The 18,685-nt window shown below is 48.9% G+C and overlaps 1 protein-coding gene across 1 annotated transcript in view; it reads right to left on the minus strand.

The window, feature by feature from the left end:
• The window catches only part of WWC1 (WW and C2 domain containing 1), a 151,183-nt gene extending 133,488 nt beyond the window's left edge, over positions 1-17,695 (minus strand). Inside the window, exon 1 of the mRNA XM_037501025.2 lies at positions 17,569-17,695. Coding sequence (XP_037356922.1) covers positions 17,569-17,687 — 119 coding nt within the window. The 5' untranslated portion in view covers positions 17,688-17,695. The remainder of the gene's footprint in view (positions 1-17,568) is intronic.
• Positions 17,696-18,685: the final 990 nt, after the last annotated feature.

Below are 18,685 nucleotides of genomic sequence, written 5' to 3' on the forward strand. Positions count from 1 at the left end.
CAAAGGGACTTTGGACAGCTCAAGAGTGACTCGTGCTTCAGTCATTTTACACAGACACAAACGACATCAAACAAAGTGGAAATGAAGGCAGAGAGGGTGTCAGGAGCCTCGTTCACACAGCACCGGGTGTCACCGTGTTCCACGAGGCGATGCTGGGCGTTATCTCAGGAATGTGTGGGGGCAAGGTCCATGCTGATGCTGAAAACACTGTTCACAGGTGAGCCAGGGCCCAGTTTGCAGTGACAGTAACAGGAAAGCCCTCAGGAATCCAGCCACACCTTAATACCCTGAGGGTAGGAAGGCCAGGCTATCCACTGGGCCTCCTGCTCTGCCCCTCCCAGAGGCCCAGTGCCACCCCATCGAGTTCCCCCAACTCAGACCAGGGTTGGCAGGTGGGGGCCCTTGCTCCACCAGCCTGTACTTTGGCCCAAGGCATTATTTCAGGTGGTCCCCTCTCAGTACTGTCTCTGCCCCACTCAGCTAGTTCCAGGGGGACTGCAGTTCATTCTGCTGACTCAAGTTCCTGCCTGGGAAGCTTATCAGGAACCTGGACCTCCCTGTGTTGATCTGGCTACTGTTCTCTACAGGCCAAAATCTGGTTTCGTGATCAGGCCTGCCAGCTACCTTCCTTGTTACATGTTCAGGCCCACAGACACTACCCTCACACACAAGTTCCTACCTTCTAACAGTCCCATGTCCCTGCAGGGGTCATGCCCTGTCTGAATGAAGAAAATGCAAGACATTGGCGGGGGCCCTATTTGTACAAGGACCTAAAGAATTCAAAACCAGTGTACCAGCAGTCCTCAAAAAGAGAAACACAGAATTACCATATGACCTATCAATTCCACAAAAGAATTGAAAGATACTCAGAACAGATACTTACACTCAAATGTTCATAGCAGCATTATTCACAATAGCCAACAGGTGGAATCTCCTGGGCTTCCTGCAGAACCTGCAGTTGCTCTGACCTCTGACCCCACTGGAGGATATGTCTTGGCCTTGGGGCCCAGCCTATTCCCAGGAGGTGTGATCCTCTCAATGGAGACCCACTCTCCCATGTAGCTTCAGTTCCCTTATTCCATGAGGGGCTCGGAACCAGGCCAAGCAGCTCCTTCCCATGCATAGTGGTTATAACTGTTTATTGATACCGCGATCTGGCATCCTAAGATCAGAGCTAATAAGAGTCAGCAAGAGGATCAAGGGGACCCTAATAAATGGGAATTTGCTGGGATGAGGCTCAGAATCTCACACATGCTCAGAAACTGTCTCATCAGGTCATGCTAAGTACCACAGCCTTCCAACAATCTTTTCCCAGCAGTTTTAGGGAAGAACAGGCTAAGAAGACCATCTGCCAATGGCCTCTTTCCAGTGGGCAGCTGCTGCAGTTGGTACCACAGAACCCTCAACCTCTGTCATAGTTTCCTGTCACCTGGTAAAGCCAGTTCAAGGTTGGCTCTGTGATCTTTCTGAATCAGATTCATTCATGAGATTTAAAAACCAGGACAGCAAGTCAGTCATTGCTGAGCGGAAGGGTTATGATGGGCTGGGGCCATGAAGGCCCTCAGGGTCACCTGCACACAGATGCCGTGATGATGTCATAGTGGTTAACATTCTAGAATATGTGTCCTGAGCCTAGATCTCCAATAAATGCCTGAAATCCCTGCTATAATTCTCGCAATAACCCTTCAAAGCAAATGGCAGTTGAAGGACATGAACTCTGGAGCCAGATAGCCTGAGCCTAGATCCCAGCTTTGCCACTTTCCAGCTGTGTGACTACGGGCAAATTACTCAGTCTCTTTGTGCCTCCACTCCCTTATCTCCAAATGGGGACAGTATCAGAACCTTCCTCAGAGGTTAGTGTGACAGTTAACTGAGCTAATAAATATGAAACAATTAGAGTAGGGTTTGGCACCTAATAAAATGTTGACTATTATTTTATTACTCAGTCTTTCTTGTACAGAATGAGGAAACTGAGGCTCGAAGAGATTAAGCAGCTTGCCCAAGTCACATGCAAGTAATAGGCTGAACAGATTCTTAACGAGGAAAATTAATTTATGAACAGGTTTTAGATTTGTTGTAGTTTGTAGGTTTCAGGAAGTAGCAGAAACATGCTCATGGCCTCCAGCTGCAGCTCCTTCCTGCGAGGCAGTGGGGCCTGCTTCTCTCTTCCTGGGGTTCCTGTGAAATCTCTAAGCTCATAACAGCCTGCCTTCTCTAGAACCATCTTGTGTAGATCAGGCCTGGAAAGCAGATCCCTTCCAGGAGCAGGGAGGAAGCAGAGAGATGAGCAGGTGGTATCTCCTGTGTCCTTTCAAGAGGTTGGGGTTTCCATGGTTCAGGTGCAGCTTCAGTGGAATCAGATGGGGCTGGGACATGGGCACCCAGCAGTAGAGAGTGGTGAGGTACAGGGAGTTTTTTGGTACTGCCACCAGCCCAGGCGGGCTAGAAGCACAGAACCAAGGAAGAGAACTCAGTTAATTATAGCTAACAATTGCTGCCATTGGGCACTCTGCAAAGTTTTTCCCACAGTTTATTTAACTTAAAAAATGATTAAAATATCATGAAGTAGTGTGGTTCGGTATTTCTTAGGAAATACACACTGAAATATTTACAGGTAAAGAGACATGATATCTAACTACTTGAGTCACTAAGTTACTCTTTAATGGTTTATAAATGTAATGGTTACATGCATATTCAATGATAGGTGTACACACATACAGTAACAGGTGTATAGAGAAACAAAGTAAATGGGCAACATGTAAAATTTGGTAAGTCTTGATAAAGTATATATATGGGCATTTCTTATATTTTTGCATTATATGTCCTGTGAGTTTGAAATTATATCAAAATGCAAAAGAAACCAAAATAACCATGGGAAAGATTTTTATTTAAATGCTTAAATATAGTATGAGGTAAATATAACTATCATCTTCAACTTATTGATGTGGAAAGTGACACAAAGAGACAGAGACTTAGAAAATGGGAGCAGGACCAGCTTCAGGAAGCTTGGGCATTTCAAGCTCAGAAGGCTGACCGTCAGCAAGCACACAGGTCCTATAGAGGGCTGGGGGGGTTGGTCTCTGGGTTATGTGAGAGTGATCTAGAAGCAGGCTACAGATTGGCTGGCAGTGGGGAGAGGCCTGTCATTTGGTCCCTATTTTCAACTAAGCCTCCAGGGAATAAGCACAAAAGGAAGTGTCAGCCTGCAAAGGAGGTGGTGGAACTTGGCAGTCAGGTGGGGGGAAGTAAGACTCAAGATGGAAGCTTCATGAAATGGAGGTTGCTTGGGGAGCAAGGCTTAGTAAATGGGCTCTGGGTGGAAGGAAGACCTATATTTTGTTGTGTACCTTTTAGATCTTTAGAAGGTGAACCACAGTGAATCCCAAAGAAACACCCTGAAGGGTGTCCAACTGGACAAGCAGAAGAATGCAGACCAAGCCCACATGCAAACCAAGTCCATACGCAGACAGCAGAGTCAAAAGGCAACTGCCAAGGCCCTCCTGGTGGCGCAAGGGGTTAAGACACAGCACTATGAAGCTATTTGCAGCCACTGCAGTACGAGTTGGATACCCAGCCAGGGAGCTATCCACATGGTGCAAAAGACCTCTCCGTCTCGCCCGCTGCTCCCCTCAGCAGTGAATTTCAGTAGATCTGTCTGTTCTGTTCCCCACTCTGTCTCTGGTGAATCCTCTCACCCCCACCCCCCCACCCCCCGCACCGCCACACACCTCTGGCCTGTACTCTAGTTCTTGTATGCATAAATAAATCTTTAACAACAAAAAAAAGGCAACTGTCAGACACAAGGAACAAGAGATGAGAAACCCTGGAGCAGGACATGTGAGGAAAGAAAGAAGCTAATCACCACCATGGACAAGGAAATCGATCCTTGGAGGGATTTTGAAAAACCAGCGGCACACAGAAAAAGAGCTCACTCACCCTGTTCGCTGGGAGAGCAACAGATGGTGAGACAGAAGACAGCCAACGAAAAGGCCTGGCTCTCCAGACTGACCCTGAGCAGCTGAAAGAAGTTGTGGAGACAGGAATCACAGTCGTGAGTGGGCTGCGGTCTGGATTCCAAGACAGAGCCAGTGAAGCTCTCCTGATAGCACGGCCTGACCTCTGGGATGGTGATGAACGCACATGGGGGGAAGACATCCTGAGTTCACACCCAGTTCTGCACATTTATTAGTTGTGCAACCATGGGCAAGGTTTCAACACCCCAAGCCTCAGTTTCCTCATCAGCAGTAACAGTTCTTATCTCAGGGGGTTGCTATGAGAATTATACTGGATGATGCATTCAGAGCACACAGTTCGGATACTGGCAAGCAAAAGGCTAATAATAACAGCTATTATTCATTCTTATTCACAGGCTGGGATCTAGAGGGTGACAACATTTGCCCTCCCCAAGCTCTAGGATTCTCAGGGACACAGGTGTATGAAATCCAGAGGCAGCCGGCAGAGACAAGCGAAAGCAGGCCCCCAGGCCTAGGACTCTAAAGTTGCTTAGACCAATTTAAAATCATTACTGCTGCAATGGGAATTGAAAGATTTTCACATTAAGGAAAAGATGAGACCAAATCTCTTGATACTTAACACATCAAGAAAGAAAGAACAAGACAGGTATAGAAGAGGGGAAATTAGCTAACAGCAAGGTGCCTGACAGCCCACAAGTATGTATTTCTCCTTCTCCCACAACTGTTTTTTAATACTTTCTGAAGCATCTATCTTTCTATGGAGAACTGTATAAATCTTCAATTTTCAAAGCTCTTACAAGGTACTTTCATATAATCTCAAGCTCTACAAGTGCCCATGACGAAGGCAGATACACATCTACCGTCTCTGCTCTAGAATCAGCTGGGAATGTCTAGAAATCCTGTGTCCTGGGCACACCCCAGAAAAATTAAACCTGGATGGGTTGAGCATGGGTATTTTTAATATCCTTTCTAGTGAATCTAATGTGCAAATGAACTGACTAATCCCGGTGCTCCCCAGCTCCAAACATGACCTCCTAGTCTCTGCTGTGAAAAGGTGATCGAGGTCATTGTCCCCCCATTGCAGAGTAACAGACACTGTGGCTCAGGGTGGCCCCAGGGATTGCTGCTATGAAAAAGGATAAGAGCATCCAGAACTCCCAACTGGGGGGGCAGTCATCTCTTGACTTCATGTGCTCCTGAAGAGTGCCCGTTACTGAGCTCCCTCTTCACCACAGACGAGAGAGTTACAGGTGCCCATGCTGTTCCACCACAGAAGATGCCATGCAGCCCAGCCAAGGGAGCTTTTCTTAGATTTTATTTGTTATCTGACTCTTCATGCAAAGAAGATGTCAAGTGATGTCAAGTGATGCCTGGGGAAGGAAGTATGGAGGTCCAGGTTGGCCAATAAGGGTTTGGAGAAGATAAGAAAGTGTTCAATGAAGATCATTTCAACTGGCTGCACTGCATCTACCTGAGCTGAGAAGGTTTCTCAAACAAGACCAGATTTTGCTTGGGCTCACTAACAAAATATTTTAGGTCATTATGGTTGCAAACATTTGGCTAAAGGCTCCAGGGGCAGCAGAGCTGCTGGAGGGCTCCTTTAAAGTCATATCCAGCATTTCTGATTGAGTAGCTCAAAGGGGCTATGAAAATCTGTGTTTCTAACAAGTGTCCAGGTGAAGCTGACCCAGGTATGGTCTGGGATCACATTTTAAGAACCACGAGGGTTTGGTGACCAGGAAGGAGACTGAATATATACCTAGGATCTTCCACTGATTGCTGGCAAATGTTTGTTTTCCATCAGCAATGGAAATAAACCATTCAGACTGATGTTAAAACTCCCTGAGCTGTTAAGATACCTTTTAATAGCCTTGTCTAGCGAAAGTCATCATTTACGGGAAAATGTCTGCCTGCTTAAGGATGATCAATTTTACCAGAGAAACAAGAAGAAAGTGGTTTTTGTCCCCCAAATCTGGTAATCCAGATATATTAATTGAACAGAATTTATATGCTAATAACAGACTATGAAGAAGGCCTTCATTGCTTGCAAAAATTAGAACTGTCTAGGCAGCAGATCTCCAAAATAAAGCAAGCTTTCTAAACTGATTCTTTTTTTTTTTTTTTTAAATATTTATTTATTTATTTGTTTGTTTGTTTGTTTGTTCATACATACAAGCACTGGGTACAGTCAGAAGCACGAGAGGGTGAGAGAATTCACCAGGGCCAGAGCGGGGAGCAGAACAGGCAGACTGACCAAAATACACTGCTGAGGGGAGCAGCGGGCGGCAGGAGAGGTCTGCGCGCCATGTGGGACCCTCCTCCGGTGACCGGGGAGCAGCCGGGGATCGAACCGGCGCCACATAGGCTGCGGGCAGCTTCGCAACCCAGCGCTCAACCACCGCGCCACCAGGGAGGCCCTCTAAACTGATTCTTAACAACACTATGAACTAGATTTTCACTTATGCTCACGAGGAAATTAAAAGCTCAAGAGGGTTTAAGTAACTTAACTAAGTCATAGAACTAGCCAGTTACAAGCCTGGTATGGAAAGTCCAAGTCATGGTCAAGGGAGATAGCCATGGATAACAGAGATACAGTGTTGTGGTGAGCATTCAGTGGAGGTAGGACATGCCTCTACCCCACACCTCCCATGCACTCCCTGGAGTTGAAGCACTGGGTGAGGGCAGTTCCAGGGGTGAAGGAGCTCAGCACAGTGTCCTGGCTCAACTGCACCCAGAAACAGGGAGGACTCTTTGATCCTCTTGTGACCATGATCTATAAATTCCTTACATTCTTTTTTTCTGCGTAGAAGAGCTGGGGTATAGTCCAGAGGTGTGGGGGGTGAGAGGACTCACCAGAGAGAGTGGGAAGCAGAAGAGGCACATTTACTGGCATACACTGCTGAAGGGAGCACTGGGCAAGATAGGAAAGGTCTGCTGCATTGTATGTGGATTAGCTCCCTGGCTGGGGATGGAACTCAGGCTGGCCGTAGTGCTGACAGTACTGAGACTTAACCCCTAGGCCACCAGGGATGCCCCAAATTCCTTACATTCTAAACTAAAGAGAAGTCCCACCTGGCTTCTGGAATGCTTTCAGATCTCCATGCTTTTTTCACAATGGGAGAGAAAACCTTATAGAATTTTGTCACCATTCAGGCTTGAATCAGCAAAAGAACTAAAGCAACCTATGCTCATGGGGATCACAGAGATGTGGGTAAGCAATGTTTGCTCTGAAACCACTTCCTGTGGCTCTTTTAGTGTAAGGAGGGCCCTGCTACTGGACCTGCCTTCACAGAGGAGTTGCCTCCTCTGTGAAGCAGGGATGATATGGTGGCCCCTCCTAGGGTATTGTGGGCATCCAATTAATCGACCAGTCCAGTGGTTCCCCAAGCACAAGGCGCAGACTAGCAGCATCACCTGGGACCTGTTGGATATGCAAATTCTCAGGTCCCACCTATGTATTCCAACTCAAGGGGTTTCACATGCCTCCAGTGGTTCTGATTGTTCTCCCAAGTTTGACAACCACTGCTCTAGAAAGTAAGCTCCAAGAGAAAAAAGGGTTTTTTCTGGTTTCATCACTGCTGAATCCCCAGTGCTGGATCAGTGCCTGGCACATTACACACTCCATCCATTTACAGACACTCAAATATTTTTCAATGATTGAACCAGTCTAGATGAAACAGGTGAAACAGGAGAAGGGAGGCAAGTTTCAGAGATTCTGGCATTTCTAACCAGCTTGATGGCTCTCTGTCACTTACTAATTTATAGTAAATTTTATGAGTTGGAGACTGTCTTATTGACCCTTGCATTCCCAGCACTTAGCCCAGCACGTGGCCCATCCTAACAGTTTCTCCACAACACCTTATTGAAGACATAAAGGTCTTCCATTTCCCAATCCAAGTCTGCATCATAAATACCACCAGGTAAAACAGACAAGTTCTGGCTCTCATCTTCCTAAGATGTCTAAAAGAATTCTAGAGAGGGCCTCCCTGGTGGCACGAGAGGTTAAGTACAGCACTATGAAGCACGTTCCATCCCCAGCCAGGGAGCTAACCCACATGGCATAGCAGACCTCTCCTGACTCGCCCGCAGCTCCCCTCAGCATTGTATTTCAAGGGATCTGCCTGTTCTGTTCCCCACTCTGTCTCTGGTGAATCCTCACACACATCCCTCTTCTGGCCTGTACCCCAGTTCTTGTATGCATAAAATAATCTTTTTTTAAAAAAAAAGAATTCTAGAGAATACCAAGCCCCCAGGCAAAATGAAATTTATCTGTTTAACTGTTTGCTCATCTCCCTCACACCATCAGCAGGGACTTTGCTCTGATCTTCGGCACGAGCCCAAAGCCCAGTAGGCACTCAATAAATACCTACAGAATGAATGGCCAACTCCTGGCTGGGCGGGACATGATAAATACCAACGTTCTTCTGCAAGGGGGAAGACCAGGTAAGGGACTTGATATTAAAGTGGCTACCTTTGAATTCCAGAGACCGCCAGATCCTGAATCAATCTTTTTAGCTCTGCCATAGCAACTGCCATTCACTGCCTCTGCTTCACACAGCCCAGAGTCAGCTCACTGGCAAGAGTCACTTCACTCCAGAAATTCCAAAGAAGGGCTTGTCTCTGATAAGACCAGGGGGAAAGAATTTATTGATTTATTTATATATGAGTGCTGCCAGGGTGGTTTGCAAGCTCTGATATCAATGTGGCTCCAAAGAGCCTGGCTCACCAGGAAGAGTCTTAAATTGGCAAGGAAGGAACACTGGTTCCCTTTTCTCTACTACTGCATAAGAGGGTCTGGGGCCTAATGAGTACTAGCTCCCTTCTGAAAGCCTGCAGTGCACTAGCACTGGGCTAATACTGGACAGATCTGGTATTGTCTCATCCTCACCACAACCCTTGGGGGACTGGGGATAGGGCTGACTCTTATCCTCTTGTGTTGATGAAAAGAAACTTGTTCAAGGTCACTTATAATACGTAAATAACAGAACTGGGACGTGAATTGGTGTCCTCTGAAGATCTTTAGGGAGGCCTGACCCACTGCAGAGAAGAGTGTGATATGGTAAACCAACCACACAAAAATTTTTCTTCAGTGAGCAAGATATATCATTGATAGGTGTGTTTTCATTTCTTTCTCTATAGTTAAGGTTTCTTTCTCTTTGCTTTTCCTCCTCTCTTCCTCTTTCCAAATTCACTGAGAGACCATGCGGTGTTAAAAAGAATTAGGCTTTGAAGTCAGCTGGACCAAGGCAATACTACCTCTTTCCAGCAGTATGAGCTTGAATTTGTCACTGAACCATCCTTAGCCTCCAATTCCTCGTTCATGAAATGCCAGAAAAATATGATGAGCAATAGTACTTGGGACATGATAGGCACTGGATAAAGATGATTCAGGATTATCATCATCCTCATCATTGGAGGCCAGTTATTGTTCTCTTTCTTCATGATACAAAGATGAACAGTGCACTAGCAAGAAATTCCTGGGCTATACAGTAAAATGCTCACTAGCCCTAGAGAAGTCACAACAGATGCAGGATCGAAAGTGGTCCCAAGGTCATCTGTCATCTCATCCCAGCAGCCAGCCACCTGATACCTCCATCTTGACACTTTATCCTTCCAAGTCAGGTACCAGTTAGTGGATCCCAGGGGCTGCCCCAGTGCGGAATCAAACAAGTATGCGCCATTGGGTGAGGAGGAAACCGGGGGACAGCCAGGCTTCCACCAAAACAGGCCCAGCAACAGCAGGCAGCCGGCTGGGGAAAGTCAGCAGCTGCTGCTGGCCCGGTGTCCTAGCTGCCAGAGAGTGATGAATGGAGTGGGGGAAGAAAAAAAGCCAACAAAGGTATCCCTAATCTTGATTCAGCTTCATTTTTTTCTGGCTGACCATTAAAGGAGAACTTAAGCCCCTGCCCTTTTTCTGTGGCAGGCATTTGAAACTCAAAGATCCCATTTCTTCCCAATGGTGAGATGTCATGGGTAGAAGAAGCGATGAGGAGGCACTGGGGGAGGGATGTGATCTACCACCTTGTCCTTTCCCCCTCCTCTCCACTCCTGACTCTACCCCCCTTCCCTGTCCAGCATCTTTACAGAATGTTCTATGTTCTCCTTACATGAACACAGTGGATACCTGTCCCCTCCTAATTTCCCCCCACTATTTTGAAAGCAAGAGGTATTCTGCTCTGAAGCTGGAGACTTAATGGCATGCTGGTGAAGGTTAAATAACAAAACACTATCCAGTTTCTGGGTTTTCTCTTCTTTTATCTCACTTTGTAACAGGGATTCAAGGCAGCTGAGAAGCTGGTCAGCAGCAGCAGCCAAAGCCTCTTACTGACCTACCAAAGGGTCTCCTTGCTGGGTGAGAGGCGCAGCATGAATTTCTCGGCTGGAACTCAGCCAAGATCTAGCCCTCAGGTCTGTCCAAGTAGAGAAGCTAAGAGATGTCACCCAAGCCATTTCTCCAAAGGGAGTGGATTTCTTTTATCAGAGGCCCCTTTCTGAGCTGGGGCTGCAGGTCCTCATGGTCTGGAGGCAGACTTGGCCAGAAAGAACTCCTGAAAGTCAGCCTAGACAGCTAATTGCCATATGGTTGGCACACCCCCGCCCCCCCCCCACTCCCCACCAAAACCTGACCAAAGCGGTTCCCATCCAGAGAGCGCTGCAGCAGCATGCCGGCCCCTTCCCACTCCCACTTACTCCAGCCTTGTCTCTCATATGTGCACCTGAGCTTGGCGTTCCAACCTTCCCCGTAACTAAGGCAACCTGATTCTCTTCAAAAGAGCAGTGTTGCACAGCTACCTGGGATCCCAGGGGATGGGAAATCAGGTCAGTTTGGCTAGGCCAATGCAGGAGGGGTGGTGACAGACAGCAGCTGCCTAGGTTACTAATTCCCTGGCCGTTGTGAGCATTTACCCAAGCAACTTGGAAACTCTACACATACACTGCATCCTTTGGTTTCTTTGCCTGCATCTCTACTGTCTCCCTCCCAGAGCTCTGGCTAACTGGCTGCTTTCAGAAGGTGGCATTTGTGTCCAGCAGTTTTTTAAGCCACCATGGGATCTCACTGGCTTCTCTGATCAAGCCTCCTCGGCACGAGCTCACCCTGGGAGCCACAGTGGGTTTGCCTCATTTCGGGAATTCAAGTGCAACATAATTCACAGGGTGCTACAGACAGCTAATATGAGTATGGATTCAGGAGTCCAGCAATCTAGGCTCCAATCCTGGGCACATCACCTACTGGTTACCTTTAACAAGTTACTTAACCTTTCAAAGTCTCATGGTCCTCCCCTGAAGATGGAGATAATGACAATACTTAACCTCACTGGGCTGGTGAAAGGATTCAATGAGATCACTACCCAGGCTATACTATATATATACCACACAGATGCTAGTATTTATTATTCTTTTATTTATTTGTGGGATCCTTTAATAAATCTTTATGTCTCCCTGTTATCTACACTAGTGCTTTTTAACTTTCTTAATTGACACACAATATTCCCAAGCATGTCAGACTCCCATGGAATATGTAGATCTTAAGACTTGGAAAGCGAAAATCTACTCTTCTACTAATTTGTAAAGACCTAGTCTACAAGTATTAGGAGATCATTAGGAGCAGAAGTATAAGGGAAAAGAGGCTTTGGGTAAACTCCCTGGTGGCTGGTTATTACTCCTGCTTAAGAAAGCATGTCAGATACAAATTGGTAGAAAGTGACATTACTCTGACAATAACCTTAAATCTGTTTTAATTGAATATAAAAATAGTAATTCACTTGCAATCACTAGGTATTTTAACTGTTCAATATATACCAAATTCCTACATGGTACTCACAAATGCTTGTGACACTATGAATGAAACTTGCTGGTATTCACTTTTAAGAAGGATTATAAAGAACAACATCTACAAGCACACAATATTACAAAGTATTACAATCTGAATTATTACAACAGACAGGAGAAACAGGATCTGATTTTGGGGGAAAGTTTACATAAAAGAAAGAGAGGAGAGAAGATTCTGGCCACACCAAAATGGATTATTGGAGAGTCAGGGTTGACATGTATTTACTGTGTGACCTTAGGCAGGTAATTAGTCTGAGTCTCAGTTGCATCAGTGAAATGAAAGGACTGAGTCACATGACAAGAAGAGTCCATCCCAGTTGTAAACTGCTACAGAGGCCAGTACAGACTCAGTCTTAATGGACTTAAGTGCTGCATAGGTACATTCTAGTCAAAACTAAAAGAACTGGCATTCCCAAGTGTCTCTTCCTGCATGTCAGACTGTGCTAGCTGCCCTACCTGATTTAGTTCATTTACTGCCCAGAGTTGCCCTTAACAGCTTGTATTCAACTCTCCATCCTGGAGAAGACAAAAGCAAGGCTCAGAGAGAAAATATCAGTTGCCAACATCACTCAGCACTAACAGAAACAAGCTGGCCAAATCAAAGGCTCCTCTCTTTCCACCTTCCATACTTGCTCTTTGGATAACCATGTCCTGGCCATACCAGAATCATCTCAGGTAAGTAAAATCATGCATGTCTAGACCCCATCCCCCAAGGCCATGGAGCAGAGGTCTTGATTCAGCAAAGAATTTCAGTAGACCGCTGAATTGTGCTGTGGTTAGAAACAAGGTTCTGGGGTTGTTTTTGCATCTCAACTCCACAAATGCTGAGTGTCTTTCTCCACACTTAGCTTCTCTGAGCCTCAGGTTCCTCAAGAGGGTAACTATACCTATTGCCAGGGCTCTTATGCGAATATCTATAAAGAAATCACCCTTGAGCAGCTCTCAGCAGACCACTGAAGACAGCAAATGCTCAATCATTATTTCCCGTCTCCTTTATAGGGGGCCACAGAGCTCAGGATGAGCAGTTTCTGGATTAATCTATTCAGGAGTTATCAACCTGAGATCCATCAGCCCCCTGAAAGTATGTGCTAGAAACTGAGTCTGTACTTTTCTCCTGGAAATATTTTGAATCTTTGTCAGATTCTCATAAGTGTCTGTGATAGGAAGGAGGGTGTCTGATCTTTTGACTACCACAGACCCATATAAATTATATCATACCATGTAAATTATTTCTGAAGTAACAGGGCTAGCATAAATTCCTCCTGACTCTCTCAACATGGTCTCTCAGTCATGTGGGGCTCCGGCACTTATCACAGAACCAGTAATTGAGCCAACAGAGTTTGGAGGTGGTTTCTAGAAGAAGGTCTGAACTCAGACCTCAGACCGAGCAGTAGTCATGCTTCAGGAACCTTCTCTGGTGGGGCCAATTCCAACAATCCATTCTTCCTCTAAGAACAAGCTGTATATTTGTTTTTGCATACACTAACGTTAAATACACATGGAGCCTTTGCCCTTTGCTGGGTGCTCCCAGCAGCAATAGTGTTTCTGATAAAGGAAACCTGCTTAAGGGCTGCACGGGCCTGGTCTGCAGCACCTGACTCCCGATGGGCCTGTGGTCCTCCCTGACTGGCCTGGCCTCAGAAAAGAGTCTGTGGTGCAGCTGGAGCCTTTGGCCCAGTAGGCAGGGCCCAGGCTGCCCACTGGACCCTCTCTGGTTGTCCCAACAACCACCCTCAGGAATTTCGGCCTCCCAGTCTTGCCCTGGGTGAGAAGGGGAGAGAGTTGGCAAGGCTGGCCGCCTGGCTGCTCTTCCAGTCCCCTGGTGAAAGGGGAAGCTGAAAACTGGATTCCCTACCCCCAGCAGCCTCGCCGGACAGCACACAAAACAGCTCAGCCCCAGAGGGAGGAATGTGCCAAGACATTCTTCAGGGTTGGTAACCCGAGACGCTATTTTGTTCTCGGTGGCTAAGAAATCACTTTTCTGACTGAAGGACCATTTGACTTACTTCTTTTAAATTCAGGAGAATGGGCTGGAACCTCCTTGATTCAGGTAAGGAAAAAGCCAATACAGATGCAAATGCAAATATACACACACATATACATACTTAAGGAGAATTCTTTTAACGTGAATTTTTTGTTTCACAGCATTAACTAGTCACAGAGATGTAACTTCTTTGGCAGAATTTATCTCTCCTGCCTTACTCCACCCCCCAACCCCCAAAAGTCTGGATCTTTTCAGCTTTCTTTCTCCTTCTCTTTCTCACAGTCACCTCTGTCTACTCCTCCCCATCTGGCACGGAGTCAATCCAGGTATGGAGAGGCCAAGGAGTCTGAAATCATATCTGAGGGCTGGCAGGGTCTTTGAAAGACCATCTAATCAACACACTTCCCTCACCAACTGAGCACCAGTAGCTCAAAGGAGTCCAGCAATGTGCCTGAGGTCACACAGGCAGGCACTACAAGGCAGAAATCCCTAACAGGGTATGCAGGAGGGAAAGTCCCAAAAGCCACATGTGTATGGTCTGTGCTCAGCTCTTTCCCAAAACATTCAAAACTGGCCAACCATAATAGTGACTCCACACAGCCCAAGTGGTGGGCTAATTCGGGATCTAGAAGCATAAAGACAGCGTTAAAAACCACTGACTTGCAAGCTGAAGAGCATCTGATCACTCAGTTCAGTGCCAGTGTGCTCTTCACCCCTCTCCAATCTTGCCAACATGCTCAAACCAAAGGCCTGTTGCTGGGCAGGCCATAGTATGGAGCTGAAATATAATGGCATCAGGTCCCTCTCCCCTTTGCATTTTTTAAGCATCTCTTCTATTTTTAACAATAGACTAGTTTTCCATTTGAGAAAATTCAAAAATTCTTAAATTGAGTTGATGTAAAGTAGTATCACAAGTGGATGCAGAAAAAAAAAATATGATCCTGGGCCACCCCAAATTAAAATTTGGGAAATTATGCCCTGGACAAATCAATTCCCCCCTAGAAGCCATCCTCTTCCAAGGGTAAGCATTACTGTTATTTGCCAAAACCAAACCAGACCAAACTCATAGATGCAAAGAACCAAATGGTGGTTGCCAGAGGGGAAGGGGGTGGGGTAGGCTAAATGGGTGAAAGATAACAAAAGGTACAAACTTCCAATTATAAAACTAAGATGTCAGGGCCTCTCTGGGGGCGCAAGGGGTTAAGTCATAGCACTATGAAGCTATGTGCAGCCACAAGTTCAATCCTCAGCCAGGGAGCTGACCCACATGGCACAGCAGACATCTCCTGTCTCGCCTGCTGCTCCCCTCAGCAGTGTATTTCAGTAGATCTGCCTGTTCTGCTCCCCACTCTGTCTCAGGTGAATCCTCTCACCTCCCCGCACCTCTGGCCTGCACCCCAGCTCTTGTATGCATAAATAAATAAATCTTTAGGAAAAAAATAAAATAAAACAAAGATGTCATGGGGGTGGCAATGTACAGCATGGGGACGACTGTCACTAGCACTGTGAAATATTCAGGATAGTGGTGAAGGCTGCACAGTACTGTGAAAACAAGCCACAAAATTGTACCATCAAAAATGGTTCAAATGGTAAACTTTATGTTGTGTGTATTCTATCAAAATTTAAAAGAGAATTACTGTTGTTTGAGGAGCTTTTGCAACTGTATTATCCTCCAGAGCCCAGAGTTGTCCCCATAGGCATGGATAGCCTGGCATGGGGCTATCCTAGCTCTCTGACACCCAGCTAGTGACAGCACTCCAGCCTTAGTAAGCAGCCAGGACCCACACTAGGAGAGGCACGAGCTTGAACTTCTTTCTGTTCTAGGAGAAGACAAGGGAAAAAGAGCTGCCCAGGGCCTCCCTGGTGGCGCAGTGGTTGAGCGCTGGGTTGCGAAGCTGCCCGCAGCCTCTGCAGTGCCGGTTCGATCCCTGGCTGCTCCCCGGCCACCGGAGGAGAGTCCCACATGGCGTGCAGACCTCTCCTGCCGCCCGCTGCTCCCCTCAGCAGTGTACTTCGGTCCTTCTGCCTGCTCTGCTCCCCGCTCTGGCTCTGGTGAATTCTCTCACCCTCCTGCGCTTCTGACTGTACCCAGTGCTTATAAATAAATAAATAAATAAATCTTAAAAAAAAAAAAAAAGAGCTGCCTAGTTCACCACCACAGTAACAGAGACCCTGGGATAACCGCTCGTGGGGTGGGGGTGGAAGTGAGTCAGGAAGACAGGTTTGGAGGTTAAAACTGCAGAGCAGATCAAAAGAACTTGGTGTAAGGCAGAGCAGGCAGAAAGGGACAAATACTTGAGAAAATCACCCTCTGGACCTCAAACTTGCTCTCTCTTTAAACCCAGATCGGTCTGGGTTCTGATATTCTCTGTTGTTTCCAACTTTTAAGAATTCCTCTGTTAACTCCTTCCTTACCAGGTGAACTAAAAATGTGACAAATAGGGAAACTGAGGCTCAAAGGTTAAAGCTCTAATCCAAAGGACACTCTCTAGCACTAAACACTTCTCTTCCAGATGACATTAGTGAGCAGGAACACACTAAATGGAATGAATGGACTTAGGGCTCACAGGAAGGACTGGGAATCAATCCACACTTCTTTATACTCTTTCTTAACTCTCACCTTGCTATACTCCCCATCCTGGACTTCTGGGAACCTCCATCCCAACCCCACCAAGATGAAGGATCCAAAAAGTCACCTCCATTGCTTCCAAGTCACCTCCATTGCTTCCTAGTCACCTGCAGCCCAAGGTCACACTGACTAGGTGAAAATTCCACATTCCTGAGATATTTTGACCTCAGACCCAGGCTACAAAGAACAACAAAGTCGTCCCAGAGGATGGTCTTCCCCTCCTGCCCCCAAAGAAATGCCAAGCAGTGAAAACCCACAAAAAGTCTGGAAGCTAAGAGCTTCACCAGCCATGGAAGACTCCACCTGCCTCCGCATTAAAAAAAAAAAAAAAAAAAATTCTTGCTTAGCCTGAGTAGTGCCCACCAAGGTCAGGAGGCGTTTGTGCCAGGCTGAGGTGCACGGTCGCTCTGGACCCCAGAGGACATAAGCGAGGTGACAGAGGCCATGGACTGGGCATTATGGGACGCCCTCTCACCTCCATCTACATCCTAACAGCTTCCAAGTTGCTGTGAGATTCTTGGAGAACCAGTCTCCCCTATCAGCCCTCCCCTGCACCTTCCTTTCCTTCCCACTCCCGGCCTCCAGGCTCTCTGGCTACTCCAGGGCTCGCAGCTGAGTCTTGGAGGCACCTGTCAAATATCACACTCCGGCTGCCTCCCCTCCGACCAGCGCCCTGCTCCAGCCACCTCCACTGTCCAGCGTTCCTACTACCCCTTCCAAACCAAATGCTTTCCCCACCAGCCCCCCCACCATCCTGGGGAAAGCCTTCCCGGGAAGCCCCAGCATCTGGCCTACGTCGCTCCCCCCTCTCCTGCACGACCTCTCTTCCTAAAGGGGGCGGGGGCGGGGCTAGAGCGTAAGGTCAAAACTCTGGGCAGGTGCCGGCAGGGGCCTAATCCTGCATTTGGGGATGCAGGTGGGGTAGCCTGGGCCAACTCCCTGGCCGGCCCCCTCCCAGTCATCCACCCCAGCAGGACGAGCCCCGCAGAAGCAGGGGAGGTGTAGAGTCTGAAGAAAGCGCAAGGGGTTCCTAGAGTCCCCCTTTTTGCCTTCCCCCCACCTCACCTGCCCAGCCCTCGCTGGTGGTCCCTGGGGCCGGAGGGGGCCGAGGCCGGGTTGGGGGGTTGGGGGAGCCCTCCCGGGGGCCCTACCTGTCCCGCGGGTCGATCCAGCTGGTGGTTCGGCTCGTGTGGTCTATGTAGTAGACCTTGCCGTCGAAGTCGCGCGCCTCCTCCCAGCCCTCCGGCAGGGGCAGCTCCGGCCGGGGCATCTTCTCCAGCGCGGCCCGCGCTCCCCCATGCAGCTCCCGGGCGCCGCGGGGGCCCCGGCTCAGCGGCTCCGGCCGGCTGTACCCGGCTCGGGCGGCCGCCGAGGCACCATGATGGGGGAGGGGGTGGCGCCCGCGGATTGGGGGGCCTAGTGGGGGCCGGCCGGGGTGGCGCCGCTGTCCATGCGGCCCTGCAGTGCCGGCCCGGCGCCGCCCGCTCCTCCGGCCGCCGGCCTCTCACGCTGCCATGTGCGGCCGCCGCGGCGCGGTGCGGGCCCGGGTGCGCGCCCGGCCGGCGGGGCAGAGCGAGCGGGGCGCAGCAGCCGCCTGCCCTCCTCCCGCGCGCGCGCTGCGCCCTCCACGCGCCGCCGCTCTTCCGCCCCCCGCGCCCGCGCGCCGCCGCCCCTGCTCCCCGCGCCGCGCGCCGCGCTCTGCGACTCCTGCCTCCGCCAGGTGCGGCTCGGGCGGCGCAGGTAACCGCGCTGCCCCGGAAACGGGAGGCGGAGCGAGGGGCGCCTGGATTCCCGGGTCCCCTCCCGCCCCCTGCGCCTCGAGGGCGGGTCCTACGGCCCGAGACGCGCCCCCTCGCGGGACAGTCCGAGCCGCTCGCCGCCCCTTCGCTGCCCCTGGCCGGGGAAGGGAGGCCGCCCCGCGCCGCGTCCCGGACCCGCCGCGCAGCCGCCGGAGGGCAGCGCCGAACCCGCGCTGCTCGGTCTTCCCGGCGCGCCTGGCCCTCCGCTCCCCGGTGTCCCCCGCGAGGCACAGGTGGCCCCCAAATCTTAAGACGCCTCCCTGCTCTGTTCTGTAGACGCAGGAGGCAGGCAAGAAGTGGTTAACTGGAAACAGTCTTGCAAATCCGGGAACAGAAGTTTTTTTTCCAGTGTCTCTGGTCCCTTCCCCCAATACACGCACCATCTGTCTCTCTTACTTACTCCTCTCTCATATTGTTTGGCCAACCCCCACCCCCCCCCCCGAATTTGCAAATGTAGCTGGCTCATCTT

This window comes from Talpa occidentalis, unplaced genomic scaffold (assembly GCF_014898055.3).
Source record: "Talpa occidentalis isolate TD23 unplaced genomic scaffold, MPIMG_talOcc4v2.1 talOcc4.9, whole genome shotgun sequence".
Taxonomy (NCBI): Eukaryota; Metazoa; Chordata; class Mammalia; order Eulipotyphla; family Talpidae; genus Talpa; species Talpa occidentalis.